Source organism: Lissotriton vulgaris, unplaced genomic scaffold, assembly GCF_964263255.1.
Source record: "Lissotriton vulgaris unplaced genomic scaffold, aLisVul1.2 SCAFFOLD_271, whole genome shotgun sequence".
Classification (NCBI taxonomy): Eukaryota; Metazoa; Chordata; class Amphibia; order Caudata; family Salamandridae; genus Lissotriton; species Lissotriton vulgaris.
This window is the reverse complement of record NW_028242776.1, coordinates 87,156-106,765: the sequence shown is the minus strand read 5'-3', so window position 1 is coordinate 106,765 and position 19,610 is coordinate 87,156. Positions and strand designations below refer to the sequence as shown.

At 47.0% G+C, this 19,610-nt stretch overlaps 1 protein-coding gene across 1 annotated transcript in view; it reads left to right on the top strand.

The window, feature by feature from the left end:
• Positions 1 to 267: 267 nt before the first annotated feature.
• Positions 268 to 19,610, top strand: part of LOC147668843 (vesicle-associated membrane protein-associated protein B-like) — a 101,991-nt gene continuing 82,648 nt past the window's right edge. Inside the window, exon 1 of the mRNA XM_086948402.1 lies at positions 268 to 454. Coding sequence (XP_086804528.1) covers positions 397 to 454 — 58 coding nt within the window. The 5' untranslated portion in view covers positions 268 to 396. The remainder of the gene's footprint in view (positions 455 to 19,610) is intronic.

Here is a 19,610-nt window from a genome sequence, read left to right as displayed (position 1 = left end):
CAGATTAAGACTCCAATTACAATCTAATACAATGCTCGTGTGTTTGCTAAATTGTGAAAATTCATATATGTAATACCAATGTGTTATATATTTAATTTGACAACAGTGGTTTCTAATTTCCTATTATGTCCGAATATGTAACACAGATTCAGGACTACTTTAGTTGCAACCCTTGGGACGAGCAGTCTTCCAACATGGCCGCTTTGTTAGTCCACCGGAAAAGGCGAGGCTTTTACGCCTGCGCGGTTGCTAGGCCCGCCTCCTGCTGCAGCCGCCGCATCCCCACCCTCAGTCAGCCTCCCTCTCTGGAACCTCCTCGTCCTGCCGCTTGCCCGGCCGCTGCAGCAGCACCCTGACTCCCTGACCCACGCTAACAGCGCTCGGCGCCCCCCCGACATGGCGAAGATAGAGCAGGTGCTGGTGTTGGAGCCGCAGCACGAGCTGAAATTCCGAGGTAAGACGCGAGGGCCGAGGTAACGCCTGCCCGAGCCAGGCCCGGGGTGGCAGCCATCTTCATAGAGCCCCGGTCCGGCCTTATATTCCGCCCGGTGAACCGCCTGTCACTGCCCTGTAGTGCCACTCGGTAGCGCTCCCATCCAAGGAACCTCTTCCACTGTACCGTTTGCTTTATCAACCCAGTTGTGTCATGGTGTGAGAGCAAACACCGGCATCCTTTAATGTTCTGTTACGCCAGAGGACATTCGATAACTCCTGCACTGCCTGACCTGATCGCTCTGAGTGTGTAGGGTTAATTATGGCTAGAAGTAATTTAAATGCCTTTGTCAGCGTCCCCAAAATAGCTGTACCAGCACTACTGTTAAAGGTTTGTGACAGCCCAGTTGTATCACTATTAAGGTTTGCTGGAGCAGCCCTCATTGTGGTCCCTATGCCACTCTGTTGCTCCATGGCATACTTTCATTGATAAATTGCGAAGCTATGGTCCAACAATACCCTTATGTCTACTTTAAAATCATACGTTTTGTGTTCTGCTCACACCATTGTAAGTAGTTAACCATACCCCTGTAAGTCATGTCTCTTATCCTTCCGTATCAATCATATCTCATTTTAGAGCATCTTATTTCCATAAATCTCTGAAGTTTCCGCAATATAGGTTTGTTTACAACCACATGCACCTTTTTATTTTTCTCCGAGTGTTGTTGTATCCTCAGAACCGTATAGATAAACCCACTGTAGAAGATGTACTGATACTTAGTGTAACCCACTGTCATAACATGTTTGTGTTCAGTTAATGTGCTAAAAAGCGAATGTGAGCTACTATGCAAAATAGATTTTACAGCATTCACACGAACGTTATAAGAATGAAATGCATAGTGTCGTTTGTTTTTGGATAGAAAGCCTGTAACTGAGCAATGGTTGGACAAGATGTAAATGGTGAATTCTTTTGAAGAATGAGAATTTATAATTTTAGGTGACTTGGAGTTGATTTCTTTTGAGAAACGACACTCCCTGTTTCTGGTAGTCTGTGACCTGACCATTTAAAAAAAAAATGCAACACGACGGTCTATGCATGTTGTATGGTTTCTAGTCAATCTATGGTATTCAACATCGACCAGCTTTTTTTCCTGTAGGGTACATTTGATTGAGACCAGCTGAAAGCTCCTCTAGCAAAATGCAGGGCATCTCTGAAAGCGAGAGCATGTGCACAGAGCTCAGCCTACCGTTTTGAAAAGTGCTCGCCAACCAAAGTATCTGTGTTGTTTTTGTCTACCTGTGAGTATTTCTTTTCATGAAGCCCTAGTGTATAACCTCAAACCTAAGTTTACCTTTTGAGAGTTCTATACTTGACATTTCTATCACTGAACATGTTGAGTGTAAAAAAAAAAAAAGCACACCGCTACATGCGCCTTTTGTTTATATGCAGTGGTGGTGGCAGTCAAAACCTACAAAATCTGCAGAATAAATAGCAGGCTTTTTTGTTGTTTCTTAGAGCTATATATAGTCCAAACGGGGCTCTCCATGTTTATTTTCATCATTCTTGAATCAATTGTAATCCAGATAATTGAAATATATAGTTGCTCTGTTACTTATGCTTCTTTTCAGCTACAGTTGGTGAGCTTTGATGGCCTTCATCTCTCACATAACCCTTTCTGTGTTTTGGTATCAGAATATTCACACCCCTAGACACCTTTCTCAGGCCCTCTTTATATAATTCTACACCTGACAATACTGGCATGCTTGTTGCATTCAGCTATATAGGATATTGGTCTAGGTGGCTTCACTGCAAAGACTCACTACACGGATACTCGCAACTCAGCCAAACGGGCATGTGATCTGCTGTCAAAATTGAGTACCCAAGGCAATGGTGATAATCTGTAAATAACCACTACCTCGGGTATGCCTCATTGTTTGCAGTCATACCTCTTACCATTCTGATAGTTCTTCTTGCCCTCTTTATGCCTGGAAGTTTAGGCGGGTATCTAAAATGTGCAGGTTATTTACATTAACATTTTTAGAAGATATGCAAAATGTCTAGATTCTGGGGAATAGCTTAAAAATTACTATTTCAGTAGCCTAATGTGCACCTTAGAGTATTATTTATTGTTCCCAGCTACCAACCGATGCACCTTTTAGGTCGCAGCCTACCAGACAACGCAGCTGTCTGGTTTGCTAAAGACATATTGGGTACTTTAAGAAAGTTGATCTAGGAAGGCATTCCGCCCTTAGGTTACCCTTGGTTTTTTAACTTACATTTTCTGGATTTCTGTCTGCTGGCTGTATTTGCTTTAGGCTGTCCAGCTCGAGTTCGTCCCTTCTGTTGGCCAAACCTTGTTTACTGTATTCTTCCACAAACTCACTTTCTGTAGACAGGCCTCTAAATCTTTTTATTATCTTGTCACATTGCTGTGCATTCAAAGATAAAGATCACATTTTAGGCTGTGTTTTCTAGTGAGCTTGGTGTTTATTTTTCTTTCTCTGACTTCAAAGTGAGAGGATTTATGTGACCATGCTGGCAAGGGGAGGGGGGTGGGGGGCGGCTCTATTGGAGTACGGCTGTACAGAGGATATGCTTATTTTCTAGCACACAACAACATTTAAATGTCTGTAAATGAACTGTGCTGACGTTCAAATTAATACATTGAGGGATGATATTTCCACATATTATCATTTGTGCGCTGTATACGTTTATCAGTAAAACTGTATGAGAGTGGAAATGTACTGGTCGTTTCATTTGAAGATGTGTTGTCTGTATTAGCAGTATGCTACAATACAATTCGTACTTCATGTAGCCCACTTTGCTCTATTCTGCTCCACGCTGCGCTGGTCTGCGCAGCTCTCCTATGCCAATGCACTCTACCCCCACACTATTCTACTATGCATCACTACACTCTTCACCACTTCACTGAACTCTACTTCAATGCATTCTGCACCACTTTACTAAAAATGCACTCTACAGAATCTACTCTGCACAATATCACTCTACGTAACTATACTCTACGCCACTCTATTCTACTCTGCGCCACTACCCTCTCACCACTGCTCCCTGCGCCACAATACTCTTCCCAATGCACTCCACGCCACTCTACTACACACCACTGCACTCTACAGCAGTATTCTGTGCACCACTGCACTCTGCGACACTCTACACCTCTGCACTCTGCCACTAAAATCTACTCTGAAACAATCTACTCTGCCACTGCATTGTGCTCCACTCCATACTACACCAGTGCTCTCTACACCACTTTACTAAAAACCAATACTCTACTTCACTGTATGCCAGTCTACTCTGCACAACTGCACAGTATGCCACTATACTCTACGCCACTGCATTGTACCTCACTCTACGCCGCTACACTCTACAGACACTGCTGTGCAGCACTGCACTCGGACACTGAACTCTATGCCACTGCTCTCTACTCTGCCAGTGCACTCTACCCCAATCTATTATGCACCACTGCACTCTTTGCCATTGCGTTCTTCACCACCCCACTTTGCATCACTTCACTCTACTGTGGTTAGAGGCGGCAGACCAGAGAGCAGAGGACGGCCCGGGACCTGGGTTCGATTCCCGGCGCGGCAGGTTTCTGGACCAGTGTCAGCAGACTCGATAATTCTCTCGCCTCGGTGCCCACTCTGATCAGCGATCACACTCGGCAACTCTGGGCATTAGCTTGCCTCATCTTCACTAACGGCCCCACCAGACCGCCGGGGATGCCTGGTCTCACCCTGGAGATACCCATTAAGGGACCATCTCTCAGGGAAGCCAGGAAGGGTTTCGCAGCGGTCGAAGCGCCTTGGGACCCTCCGGGTAAGTAGTGCGCTATATAAATGCCTATACATTTACATTTACATTTACTGTGAAAACATCTACTCTCCACTGCACTTTAAGACATACTACTCCATTCCATTCTACACCACTTTAATTAGAGCTACGCCACTGCCCTCTACCCCACTACTCTATGCCACAGCACCACTATACTCTACACTGTATTGCATCACTCTACTCTGAAACAGTCTACTGTGTCGCAGCACTTTATGCCACTGCACTCTATTCTGTGCCACTCTTTGCTACGCCTCTCTATTCTAAACCACTGCACTGAATGCTAATTCACTCTACACCACTGAACTCAAAACCAGTGCACTCTACGCCACTGTACCTACGCCAACTACTTTCCACCACTGCACTTTACCCCACTATACTCTACAACATTCTACTCTATGCCAGAGCACTCTACTCCACTTCACTCCGTGTCACTTCATTCTACTCTGTACCACAGCACCGCACCACTCTACTCCACTTCACCACTCTACAACACTGTACTCTGCATCACTTCACTCTTATGCCACTGCATTCTACCCTTCACCACTTAGCTCTACTCTGCACCACTCGGCAACACTGCACCACTCGGCAACACTGCACTCTTCCAATGTACTCAACGCCACTGTACTCTGTGTTGCTCCACTTTAGGCCATTTTTCTCCATGCCAAGCCACTCTACTCTATACCACTGAACTCTACTCTGAAACAGTGTACTCTATGCCACTTTGTTCCCCTCTGCGCCAATCCACTCGACGCCACTCAATTTAATTTTGATTCACTCTATGCTGCTGCACCACTCTACCCAACTCCACTCTTATGCCACAGCATTCTACTCTGCATCATTCCACTTAACTGTACGTCACCCCTAAACTCAGCACCACTCTTTTCTGCGTCGCTCACTCTATGCCACTATACTATATTCCAAGCCACTTTAATCTACTCTGCATAACTGCACTCTACAACACTCTAATCTATACCACTGAAATCTACTGTCACTGCAGTCCACGCCACTTTAGTACACTCTGCGCTAATCCACACTGTGCTAATTCACTCTATGCCACGCCAAACTACGCCACTCAATTTTATGCCTTTGCACTCCATGCCAATGCTCTCTACAATACTTTACTCAAAGCCAATACACTCTACGTCACTGCACTCTATTGCAATATACTCTCCACCACTATACAGTACTCCCCTATACTCTACTCCATTGCACTCTGCACCACTCTACTCTGTATATCTTCACACTCTGCCACTGAACTCCATGTCACTCTACACCACTTCACTCTGCAACTGCACTCTACTCCTCCCACTCTACACCCGTGCACTTCATGCCACTCAAATCTACTCTGCACCACTGCACTCTGACACTGCATTCTACACCCTACCAGTCTAGGAACTCCACTCTGCACCACTCAGCAACACACTACTCTATACATCTCGACTCTGCATCACTTCAGTCTAATCTGAAACAATCTGCTGTATGCCCCATCACTCTATGCCACTCAACTGCAATTAAAGCTGTGCCACTCTACTTTACACCTCTGTAACCTGACACTGCCCTCTACCCTGCACAACTGCACTCTGAAGCAATCTACTCTGTCCTATACTCCATGCCATTGCAGCCTACGCTATTGCACTGTACTCTAAACCACTGCAGTCTGCGCCAGTGCACTCTACACCATTTTAGTTAAAACCAATGCATCCTATATGTCAATTTCGTTGCGCCAGTGCACTTTAATCTACTATATACTACCACGTTCTACTCTACGCCACTGCAGAATACTGCGCGGCTGCGCTCTGCTGCTCTACCCTGCGCGGCTGCGCTCTGCTGCTCTACCCTGCGCGGCTGCTCTACCCTGCACTCTGCTGCTCTACCCTGCACTCTGCTGCTCTACCCTGCACTCTGCTGCTCTACCCTGCGCGGCTGCGCTCTGCTGCTCTACCCTGCGCGGCTGCGCTCTGCTGCTCTACGCTGCACTGCTGCTCTACGCTGCACTGCTGCTCTACGCTGCACTGCTGCTCTACGCTGCACTGCTGCTCTACGCTGCTCTGACTGCCCCTGATGCTGCACGACTGCGCTCTGTACCAGCCCCCTCTGCCCTGCCGTTATATGCCACTGCAATCGAGTTTGCACCGCTCAATTCTGTGCCACTGCACTCTATGCTCCTCTGTCACTGCACTCTACACCACTTTCCTCAAAACCAATGCACTCTACGCCAATTAACTCTGCACCACTGTTTTATGCCACTTCACTCTACTCCACTGTATTCCATTCTACAACACTACTCCTCTGACGCTCAATGCAACTCCCTCTGCCACTCCATGCCACTTTACTAGGCTCTGTGCATCTCCACTCTGACAATCTACTCTTTTGTGCACCACTCTACTCAACACCCTCTAAGCTATTCCACTCTGCTTCACTCCACGACCCTCTACTCGACTGACACCGTGCTACACTTAACGCCACTCAACTCTACACCCTTTCTCTCTACGACAGTGTACTCCCTCCATGCCACTCCGCAACACTGAGGGCTACTTCATGACATTCCACTCCACTCAACTCTACTGTACGCGATTCCATAACACCCACTTTACGACACTCCACGCCACTCTCCTTTACTCTACTAACTTTTAGCCATGCTGAACAGCAGGTACTCTGGTGTACAATATTGCTAAAATATATTGACAAAGCCAAGAGCTTATGCATAGGCGAGAGCTGTTGGCTTTGGCAGTGCTTGTTTAGCTTTGCAGTGTTTGACAATTCATTGAAATGTCAACTAGTAGATGAAATCCCTTAGCTTACTTCTGAAAGAATACTTTCAAGTTTTTCAACTCCAAGGTGTGCTTTGTACATCAGTAATTGCTTTTGGTACTTTGTAAGGTAACCATGAGCAACTGTCTTATTGACTCAACCACCCACTTATCAGTTACAAGCAACAGTTACCAGGTTGTATCGAGTATCAGTCATACAGTTAAGTGTCAAAACATTTTCACCTTTGACACAAATTCTTCAGTTTCAGGTTAAGGCAGTCTTAGAAAGGCCTGATTCCCCTTAATCTTTGTTTCAGGCTGGTCTACTGATAATTGTTTTCTTTATAGTTTTAACAAATTAATTGCGATTGTCTATATGTAACAGTTCAGGCTGGTGATATTGTTAGTTACTGCAGCCCACGTTTTCCTTGTGTATTAATCATTTGGATATTGTGGTACTAGTTGGCACGTCCATTCCTAATTCTGCAATGGATCTAAAGGTGCAGTGGAACATTTGCAGACCGGACTGTTTAGAAGTTTGCCGTTTTCAGTGCAATATGGTATTACGGAAGTGTTGCTTTAAGGAACCATTTTTATGTCTGTAAAAGAAAACGTAGCTAGTATGCCTCCTTGTCGAGTTTGGCGTCCATGGGTGCTCTTAAACTGCCTACAAGACCGAAAGTAAAGCGGCGTGGGACACAGTGTTGGCAGAGCAATCTGAATTTCAGACATGAAACTAAATATTTTTGAAGTAAGTTCACCGTAGCTGCATACTAAAAAGAATGCTCTGAAATGTATTTTATCCTAGTTAACCAAGTAATATGGTACTATTGGACAGCGTGTTTCTAATTTACTAGGAATATGCTTTTGTCGCAGAATCTATTCTTAACACTTCATACATAATAGAGAACTTGCTCTGTGTGATTTCCTGTCCTCACCGACAACATTGGTTGTAGAAAACAATTCGTCTTGAGTGCTCCGTGTAGCAGCTTAGCATTGTGAAATATCGTGTTACAAGATGTGTTCCTTAAGAGTTCACAGTAGTGAGTCGAGCTTTCAAAAAGCTTTTGCGAACGTTAATCCTAGAGTATCTTTTCGAGAAACCTCAAGGAACATGTCTGAGTGCAAACACAGATCCACATTTTATTTGCTAGTTGATTAAAGTGCTGGGCTTTGTCCTCCGTGATATATAAGTTGGTGCTTTGTTTTTGCTTTCAATACTTAATGTTAATGCACCATACTTAAATAAATGATTCCATCCCACCAAAAGAAACACATTGTTTCTATTAACATGCAAAATAAAAGATTTTATTAAAAAAAATCAAGTAGTCCAATGTTAATACCTTTTTGTCATCTTTCATCAAATGCTTGTTTCACACTATTTGCTTTAAATTTTGAAGGAAGCTTTTGTAAATGACTTCAGTGCTTATATTGCTATGGATAACGTTTGCTCTATCGTTTTTCAACCGTGCACTGGTAGCTAAGACCTTAACTACTAATATTGTTGCGTTATAGCTGCAGCTGGGCTGAGTTTGCAGTCTATCTGTTTCATAGACCCGAGCTTACTTGTAAGCATGCAGATGTATCACATCTTAATTCAAGCTAGGCAGTAGTGCAAATCACACGATCGGTGATGAGAAGCACTGCCTGCTACCAATAACCAATCGTCATAAGATTTTGTAATCAATACCAGGTATCTTGGATGTAAGCGTTATCTCGTTTTTTTATTTTCAAATGTTTGTAACTGCCATGGGGATTTTTTAGGTCTCGGGCTAGCGTCCCACTGCGTAAGCAGTGGGCGGAGTCCGAGATTTTTTGTTGTGGCAGTATGGGGGCTTGAACCCGCCCCTCTTCTCCATTGCTGGCTTCCTAAACGAAGGCCAGCCATTGGAGGAGAGGGGCGTCACTCATCTCAAGCCCCACCTTTTTGCGATTCGGGGGCGTGTTTTTTGCAGTTTTTAAGCCGTGACTTCATCTGTCACTCAACTGCTAAATACACGCCCCCGAATCGCGAAAATGGCGGTGCTTTCTCCGAGGCATTTCTTCTTGGCCTCGGAGATAAATGGTTGGCCGACTGGTGCTGCTGCGTTGTGGGGCGCTTGTTCCTTTTTAGGGCTCGCCTGCTGATGCGCATAGCTGGCGAAGCTCTATAGTGGCTTATCCAGGGTTTAACCACTGGCGATTCCTTGCAGTGCATGTGCTTTTTAGGTCATTGCGCAAGCGCAAGTCCTAAAAACGCGTGCACAATGCCACCAGCTGCCTGCCTGCCTGCCTCGCATTACCACATCAAAGGCAGCTTCTCAGCGTGCGCTCATCCCCTAATTATTCACGGCCGTGTGGTAAATAAAATATTTAACCTGTCGGAATTTCTATACTTAAACAAAAAGTCATGCATATAATGAGAGGCAGAGTCCGTGGTGTCCGATTCGAAAGGGCTTTATTTCAGTAACTCGAGTTAAGGGAGAATCGGGTTCCATCACCACAAAGGTTCAGGAAGGGTCTTCTGAACTTTATTCACAGAGTACATTATTTATACATTAAACATACATTGTGTTGCATAGAGAAGGCGGAGCGCTCCAGGCGGAGCAAGAGAAAGAGAGAGATAAGAGCACATGGGCGTGCTAAAGGGCGTGTAAGAAGGCGTACACGTGGGCGTTCCCTTGAGGAGTCATAGGTGTCATAGGTGGGTGGATACATGGAGGGGGTCTACGTGGTCAGCTGGAACCTTTACCCTACTTGTGTGTGCCACTTGGTCATGACGTGCAATTGACGTGTAACTGGGGGAAGCTGGAGGGAGCTGACTTTCGTTCTAGTAGAGAAGCCTTGAGTGTCAGGACGACCTGCACACTTGGTATTATCTGATATCTTAAGTTTGGAGGATGTATTATCTGAAGTAAAGGTCGCTCGAGCAAAGGTTGCTCATCACTAAAGGCCAGTGTGTGCATATATTTCTTCGTGCATTGCGTGGGGCCATGGGCTTTCTATGGATGCGAGCTCTGTAAATCACTTAAACGGAGACAGAATGGCTGGGCTCTATCTCTGTGGACGGGTTCTGTTTACCTTCTTCGTTAGGCAGGAATGTATTTCTGTAGAGCAGATAACTGTAAGCAAAATACTGTCTTGGCAGGCTGGACTGGGCTCCTCTCGGCTGAGCAGAAAGTATGCGAGAGGTCAGGGATACATAGCTAGACTGCAGCTTTCAGAGTGTCTGGGAGGCATGATGCCTGAATTCGGGTCCTGGCTCGGCTGAGCCACAAAACTGGTTCATCTCGACTTTTAAACGTGCACCATGCAAATACATTGGCAACATGGGCCTCATAGGCCTCAGTGCAGAATTAACGTTTCTTTCATGGAAGGCTTGGTAACTGACATTCTAACATGGGACGGAAATGCAGAGGCATTATTATTACAGGCATGAAAATGAAAGTGCATGGGTGACATGAACATACACTAAACGTGGGGTACACGCAGGGGACACATTGGCCACGTAAAATTTCTATTTCCTCGGCCGGACGTACTTTCAGTTTCACGGCCGCGTCTCCTTTTTATGCGCTCTTCCTAGTCATTTTCCTCCTTACCCGCCAACCCTGATCAGTCCCTTCCCTGCCTCTGCCTAGATTACTACTTCCTTAGCATTCTCACCCCTTGTATGTCTAGCCTCTACAAGACCCCTTATTATTTCTCCCTATCCTAGCCCTTTCCTTTACTCCCCACCCCCACACCACCCTCCTCGTGCTATTTGTAAGCCCCCCTCCCCCACACCCTCCTTGTTTATTTCTCCCCTGGACAATGATGGCGTTTTATGAAGTTCTAACCGGTTTTTGTCAGGGAGATCCTTCTCACTGCTATGCAGCTCAGCGTGACGGATTAAACATCGACTAGTTAAATAAAAATTTATATCAACCTAGTTAAATAAAAATTTATATCAACCGCCTCCTAACTTCTAATGTCATGTTGTTTATAACTAATGAACTGATTAGAGGATAAACACATCAGCGAGACATTTCTGCATGCATGCCTGCCTCTGCTGCGGAGAGGCAGGTACCAGCAAAGTCCCTGCTTTCACCTAGGCTGCCAGATAGCTGCTATTCCAGTCTCTCTCTTCTCATTAGAGCTCCTGCGACAAGCATTTTATGTTATCCATTTTTTACTCGATGACGTATTGGATTTATAAAAGCAAATCTGCTGAAAACGTTCTTAATTTTCATATTTGTTTGGCTAATTTCAGTACAACGCTGTACTGTTGGATTGGAGGATTTTATAGCAGTAGAACTACTGAAATATTTAAAACAAATGTTTCATAAGCTCCTTTGCATACTTTACATTCTCTTTTCTCTAACCCTCATATTTTATCAAAGCTGTGCCGCTTTATACTTTTAAAGATCAATTCAAACACACAGAATTCTTTTCTTTTGGGCCTTGCTTTAGATTCAGGGGGAAGCTGGGGAAGGAATTAGACAGCAAGAAATAAAGACATGCGATTATTTTCGGGAACCCGGCCGACACCCACCACACAGCTCCACCGATGCAGCCACCACACAGCTCCACCGACACAGCTCCACCGAGGCACCCACCACACAGCTCCACCGATGCACCCATCACACAGCTCCATCGATGCACCCACCACACAGCTCCACCGAGGCACCCACCACACAGCTCCACCGAGGCACCCACCACACAGCTCCACCGAGGCACCCACCACACAGCTCCACCGACACAGCTCCGCTGATGCAGCCACCACACAGCTCCGCCAATGCACCCACCACTCAGCGCAACGACAGCATCACTGGTTCAAATATATTCTTTCAATGTTTCAAGCTGTTTTCAAGCTTTCATGCTTATTACAAATCACAAAAAGATGTTAATATTTCAGCGAGTAAAAAAAAAAAGTATACCTTAAGGGTCAGACCGTGTTGTTTATGACTCCGCCCCTCGTGTCTCCACCCATTTTTGTGGGTTCTCGGGGTACAGTTTCTCTTTCCAGCACTCCATAGTAGAAAAACATACATGAAATCCCGCATACCCATGTGCACACAGAAAGAGACCCAGTTATACAGCCGGACAAACACACGGGTACTGACTGAGGTGAGCATGCACGAACGGGCGTTGAGTAAAACAAAACTAGCAATGTGCTTTTTTTCAGACCTCCCCCGTCGACTTGATGGGGGTGCCGAGCGAGGATAACGCAGCTCTGTTCCCATCATGGGGTTAATTCCGCTTCCTCTTCCCGGGGGTGTTTACTGGAATTGTGGCGTGCGTGGAATGGATTAGTCATGGAGAGGGGTGCCCTAGGTGTGGAGGTCTGGGTGCATCTTATTATAATACCCCGCTCTCGCTGCAGCCGGACAGCATCTTGTACTTATTTCACCGAGCTGCAGAGGCCAGCGCCCTCCCCAGGAAAAGGTGATGCACCTCTGGGGTATTTCTGGTTTAAATGACGGGTTTGGGTCCAGTGTTTTTGTTTTTCCTTTTACCACACAAGGGAGTGTTTCTCATTAGCAATGAGGAGATGGGGATAAACTTTCCAACTCATCTCTCCAGCCTCCCACCTGCCTCCCTCCAGCATGTAGTAGTGCGGAGGGGTGTTTTCAAGCACAGCATCACGTTAAACATCTAATTGAAGTTCAAACGCTAGAGATCTTGAATGGGCAGGAGGTGCTGAAACAAAGTGGGAGCCGATAGGTTTTTGCATGAATCTCTGGCGGTCACAGAACTTCAGGATCTTGGCACAGGCAGCGTGTATTGTTGGCTGGCTGAGCCTTCAAGAAATGACTGTCCTGGAGAATGGAAAACAAGTGCGCTTGTCTATAATTGTTTCGGTAGTCGTTAAAACTAGTTTTTATTTGCATGTATCTGTAAATGTGTTGCATTCTGGAACAATTATAATAGGACACACAAAGAGCAGGCAACATAAATACATGTTGCCCATAGTTCTAAAGCCACAACTGTTGATTTTGTCAGTGTTTTTATTTTTATTTTTGTAAAATTATCCATTTTCTGTTCAATTCCAATATTCTTAGCTACTCTGTGGTTGAGTAAGAGGTTTTACCAGTTTAACACCATGTTTTTGTCGTTCAGTTCGGATCATAATCTCCAGTCCTCATCCTATCAGTGACTGTCGGTATAAACATTGCAGTCTGTACCCTGTGATTTGTTTTTCAATATACGCCTGTGGACACTTATTCACGGATGTTTGTGGTTGGGACCATCACACTTATTTCGCAGCCTATTGAATAGCCTCTGAAGGGTGAAGTTGGTTACTCTCGGAGAGGTGGCATGAAAATGGGTGCATTGTCAGAAAGAAACCCTAGCGAGTTGTCATCCATTTTCTGTTTTTTTATTTTTTTATTTTTTTACAATCTTTAGATTTGATGCAAATATTGTTCCAGAAAATGTTGTCCGAATGTATTGTCTGAGATCACAAAACGATCTAAAGGTTTCTTTGTGAGTACCTTACACTCCACTCCCTCTTTTTCAATTGTTTGGGATCACCTGCAGTTGCACCCACGTTTAAAAGGTAGCCCATTTATTAACAAACGGAAGTAGTGACTGAGTGGTGCACGTTTAACCCCCCCCCCCCCCCCCCCCCTTGTATCACCAGGCATTCACTACCAGTTCTGTTTGGATTTCTGCGTCATGATCATAGTGGCACTGGCTTTTATTGGCATTACTTTTTAGGTCTCGCCTAGGCAGTGCTTGCGCTATCTCTTCGAGACATGCTGCATTCATGATATGTGAATAAAGCTCCGTCCATCTTTTTAATTGGCTTCTGTCCCTGTCCTTTGTAAATGGTGGCTTTTCATTGGGCAATAGGCTTAGTAGTTCCTCCTTAGTAACCGCCTTGTTTTTTCACCGGTGGTGCGGTACCATTTATTCCAATACTTATTTTTTATGGGCGTGTATTACCTTTTTTATTTTGATTGGCTGTTTAGGCACTAGTTTCCTCTCTGCTGAATGGATTTTGCGGGTCACTTTTTAAAAAAATAAAACAACAAAACATCTTTGCAGGGGCATTGCAGTCAAATTCCATTGGCTATATCCAAAACAAGTCACAGGAAGCGATGAGACAGCCAACAACAGTACAAGTATCTTTCTTGCCGCCTTCGTCATCGTCCACCCCCCATAGTGTGCAGTTCCCAAATCTCTCTGCTAGGTAGGTGTCCAGAGTGACGTCTCCTGCCCCCGCCAGTTTATATGGCTTGTAATATCGCAGTATCTTCCCCTTCCATCTCTAAATGGTGATAGCTCAACCATGGCTGCCAAATTTTCCAAAATTTCTGTGGACTTTTAGTGCTTTGTATACAGTCTTTTTAGCTCCAATGTACATATTCATGCCTGTGCGCCATTTTTTTAGGGTGGGAATTTCTTGTCTCCCCCAATATTTTGCTATGTCTCCTTTCGCTACTTCGGATAGTCACGTGCCTTCCCATAAGGGCTTGGCCATGGTCAATCTCTGTCCCTATTTCATAATGTGCTCAGCTTCCCTCCACGCCTCAATTGTTCTCTGAGTTGCTGACAAACTTCGTACCCCCATGCTCCCATATATGAGGTGAAGGTGTGAGCTTTTAGAAAATTGGATCCTTTCTAGGGCATAGGTTGGATTATCTTGGGGAACATGTCCCCATTCGTTGATAACTACGAGGTGTGTTGCCCTGTAGTATGCTCGGACATCAGGCAATGAGATTCCCTCATTATACTGGCTGCGTTGTAGTGTTTGCAGCGCCACTCAAGGGTGTCCTCCATCCCAAAGCAAGGTTCGCACTTCGGTATTTATCGCTCTAAAGATAGCTTCTGGGATTTTGCAGTACGTGTTCTGGAAAGTATACAATAACTTGGGTAGTGTGATCATCTTAAACATAGCTGCCCTCCCAAAGTAATGTCGGGGAAAGACGCCTCCATCTATTCACATCGTCTCGGAAGACGGCCAGGCCGCGTTAAATGTTGCGGGCTAGACAGGTTGTCACATTTTCGGAGAAGTAAAGTCCTAGGTATTTAAAGCCTTCCTCTGCAATAGGGAGATGCACAGGGATGGACCGCGTGTCTATGCAACCCCCTCGTGGGTATATGGTTGATTTCCCCCAATTAATCTTGCATCCCAACTTCGTACAGTACTCTTCAACCACTCGAAAAATAAGGTGGAATGTCGGGTCATTGTTATGTGTGTTATGTACAGAAGGATATCATGCGCGTAGAGCTAGATGCGCTCATCCAGCTGCCGTCTTGCAAGGTCCCGGAACCCCGTCAAGTCTGGGTGTGCTCTTATCGGGCACGCCAGTTTTTCCAATACGAGAGTGAAAAGTAGGGGGGAGAGCGGGCAGCCCTGCCGAGTCCCACGCAGAATGGGGAGTTCAGCTGATTTTACTCCCTTGACTCTCACTCTAGCTCTGGGATTCATGTATAGATGATTGATCCATGTCCGAAAGTTATGGCCAAAACCAAATTGAATGAGGACTCTCTGGAGGAAAGGCCAGTTTACTGTCAAATGACTTTTTGGCATCAAGTGATAAGAGCATATGGGGACCCCACTCCCTTTGATCGTGTCCAGCCAGTTTGCCAACCTACAGAGGTTGAGCAGTGTGGTGCGTCTAGGCATGAAGCCCGACTGATCCTTATGAACTAGAGGTGTGATGACCACCAGTATCAGTGTGGCCAGAATAGAAGCCAATATTTTGGTTTCTACATTAAGGAGGGGAATTGGGCGATAAGAGCCGCCCTTTTCTGGGGGCTTGCCTGATTTGGGGATGACCACATCCGTGGCCCGGGGAAGATCCGGGGGAAGTCTTCCCTCTTCTCTGGCCACCACAAACCTGTTAAATAGGTGTGGAGCTAGTGTTGTAGCATTTTGCTTAAAGAACTCCCCCCGGAAGTCCGTTCGGCCCCGGGGTTTTCCCAGACTTGCTTGGCAATAGCAGCCTGCGCTAAGTGTAGAGTGATCTCCTCGTCCAAGGTCGCCATCTCTTCTGGTGGGAGGATGGGCATATCTATGGCTTAGAGATAGCAGTCTATTTCCGTCTCTGGTACCGCCAGATGGGCTGCGTATAGGGCAGTTATGGGTGCTGTTGTACATTGTCATCTTCTTCTACTTGGTGTACCCAATTCGCCTCAACCACGCGAGGAGCTTTCCCACCTCATCACCTGATTCATATAGTCAATGGTGGGTGGTGAGTATTTGGGTACGGGCCTCCCCTTCTGCCAAGGCTCTGAGTTCTCTCAGCCTAATCTCCAGTTGCCTAAGTATTTCGGCCTTGTTGTCTGGGGATATACTCTGTTCCAGTTCTAACAACTTACTTTCTAGACCTCTTAGTTGCAACGTCTCTTCCCTATGTTTCCGAGCAATTACGTCCTGTAGCTTCCCCCTAAGGACTGTTTTCTATGCTTCCCAAGGGGTGGCATCTGAGGGCACAGAGCCTTCGTTCTCTTGGAAAAACAATTTAGTCTAGATGTTGACGGTACCTGCTACTATTTCTTCACGTAACTCCCAGCGGTTCAGTCTCCAATCTGATTTAGGCCTGTGCACCCTCTGGACCCCTACCTTCAACTGTAAAGGTGAGTGATCAGAGATACCTCTAGCTAGGTAATCTGCGCCGTCAGTAAATGGAATCCCCCCCCCCCCCCCCCCCCTTCAGGGCAAAAAGGTAGTAGATTTAGGTAAAGGTCTTGCGCGCACCCGAGAAGTAGGAGTAACTACAGTCGAATGGGTGGTGTTGGCCCCAAAAGTCTGTCAGTCCCAGGGAGCGTACAAAGTCTGCCAATCGGGTGGGCGCCAATCGCCGTACGTGATCTATCAAGGCGGGGATCCATCACGTCATTGAAGTCTCCCCCTATTATGTGTATTGCTGAGTTTGAATCTAGTAGTATGTTGGTCACTGCCTGTAGCATCTGGGGTTGTAGTCGCGGCGGGGCATACACACTAGTCAGGGTAAACTCCCTCCTGCCCCACATCCCTTGAACTGCCTCATATGCACCCGCAGGGTCTACCCAGGTCTTAGCTACTTGGAAGGGTAGCGTCTTCCTGAGAAGCATGGCCACCCCTCGAGCACCTGTGGAAAATCCAGGGTATGCCATTGTGGTATACACCCCTCTCTCAATAAAGGCACATCGAGTACCTTGGAGATGGGTTTCTAGTAGGCAAACTAAGTCCGGCTTAAGCCGTTTGATGTACCTATTTACCAGGCACCTCTTGATCTTACTACCCTATCCTTTGGCGTTCCACGTCAACAAGGTATACGACGGGTCTTGCATGGCGTTTGTGGGTCATGTGGGCCTTACGGGGGTGCGGTCACTAGCCGCCTGTCCCTGTCTACCTGCTTCTGGCACTGTGAATAAAAACGACCCGTTGCTACTAAGAAAACCAAAGGAAAGGTCTAGGAGGGGTGGCCTCCTTGCCGGCACTGTATCGCCGGTAGATTCCTCCGGCACTCCCAAGGTTCACTTGTCTTTGCCACTTCGGTGTTGATGTCGTTGATGATCTGTAGCCATTTCCAGGCCCATCGCCGCCGACCTCTCCACCTGATGGATGGCCTCAAAGAGGGGGTGGTCGCCATCAGTATTTTCTGGGGAGTCTTGGTCTGATTGGTCAGCATTGTGTTATCCCAATGAATGACCCGCGCCCCTCTCCTCCCCAGCTCTTCCGGGAGGCCCCCCTCTCCGTTGATTGGGCGTCTCTGGCTGCGCCGTCCCCGAGCGCATCTAGTTCCTTACCTTGAGGCGCCGTCTTTGTTTCATCCTCTAGGCTCCCACCCTGGTTGTAGGATTCCTGGGAGCGATGTGGTACCTCTAGCCTCCAATCCTCTGGCGTTTTTCAATCCATGCACAGGCATCCTCTGGTGTTTGGAAGAACTGAATCGAATGTTGAAAGACCACCTTGAGCTTGACCGGGAAGAGAAGCATTTATTGAATGCGTAAGGCCCGGAGTTTGACTGTCACAGAGTCGAAAAACCTCCGCATCTTCTGCACCTCCCTGGAATAATCTGGAAAGATGACTCTCGCGTTGGCAAGTTTGTTCTCCCAGTTTCCGCGCTTCACATAGGATTGCATCTCGATCTTGGAATTTAGGAACCAGGAAATGAGGGAACGCGGCGTTCAATGAGAAAGCAAGTGGAAAACTTAGCACCGGGAAGGACGTCGCGCAACCACGTTGTCAGGAAGGCACTAGGATCCGCATTCTCCTGCCCTTCAGGTATCCCGATAAAGCGGAGGTTATTTCTTCCCGCTCTGTTCTCCGCATCATCGACCTTCCACATGACCTCTCGTACAGTAGCCTGTAGTTCCATGATGTTGCCTCTGGAGGTGTGCGGCACGTCCTCCACCTCAGATATGGGTGCCTCTGTTTGCACGACGCGATATTGCGTATATCCTGCCGGAGAAGGGTCACCTCAGCTCCCATCTCCGCCACTTTGCCTTCGTTGCCTTCTCTCGAGGCTTGGATCGCCTGTAGAATAGCACTTTAGTGTACTTGTCCATTCTCCCCTGTCGGTGCGTCTTAGGTTCTTTGTCTTTAGCCATTATCCACTTTGGGGGTTAGTGTTTTCCGCTGTCCACAGCGCCAAGGGGTGAAGGCGCCAATCGCAGGCTTGTGCCTTCGCTAGTGTCACAGATGGGGCGCTAGGAAAGGAGGCCCGGCGCGTTTCCCTAATGCAGTTAACACTCTAAGTGTTCACCGACTGACACCCTCTCCCTGTACAACACCACCGAAGGGCCACCCCAGTGGGTGCACAAGCGTTCAGATGGACTCTCTCATGTACTCTATGCGGCAGTGGCCGCAGGGATCGCAATCCTGTGTTCACAAGTGTCGTCTGTAAACGGTTTGCCACCAGACCACCCCTGTGGTGGTGTTCAAGGGGCCTTGATCCTGCACCGGTTCGCTCAGCACCGAAGGCCCAGTCTCTGCCACGGGTTAGCAGCTCGTCCGCTACACCTGTAGAGTGGCTCCACAGCAATTCGCTCGAGGCAGCGAGCGCGCAGCCAGATGGAAGCAGGTATGCCAGGATTGACCACCCCAGGGAGGTCGCCCTCTGTAAACGCGGGGGATAGCGGGACTGGCCAAATAGGGCTCCAACAGGCTGGTGATGGACCGTTTTGCAGTTCCTTAGGGTAAATGTAGGGCGCGTCTCCTGGGTCCACCACTGCCAGCCCTTATTGAGTAGTTGCTCAGGGGTATCTGTGCACCCCTTGAGTGACTGGTGTCTCCGGTGCTGCCGATAAGGCAGGGGACTGCAGCAGCCCCAGTTCGGCACGGGCGGGGCACTCCTGGCACCACAATGCAGCCACCTTCATCCACGTCTCGTCACCCCCAGGTTCGGGTGGCCATTTTACAATCTGGCCCGTCGTGTAGCCAATTGCTGTGTGTTTAATGTGTGTTCCGACGGCCTACACTGAAGGATCGCCACCTCAAGTACCACACCTTTTATTTCTGTGTGTTGCTTAGCAGGGAGTGTGCCTCTCCAACATGGACGCTCCCCCATTTCTATAGGCTGTCGCACCCAGCGTATTTGCTGCAGTCTGCCACTTTCAAGATGCCCGGCCACTGAATATTAGCGTAGCTCCGTCAAAGATTCTGCTCAGTCATTTGAGGTCTT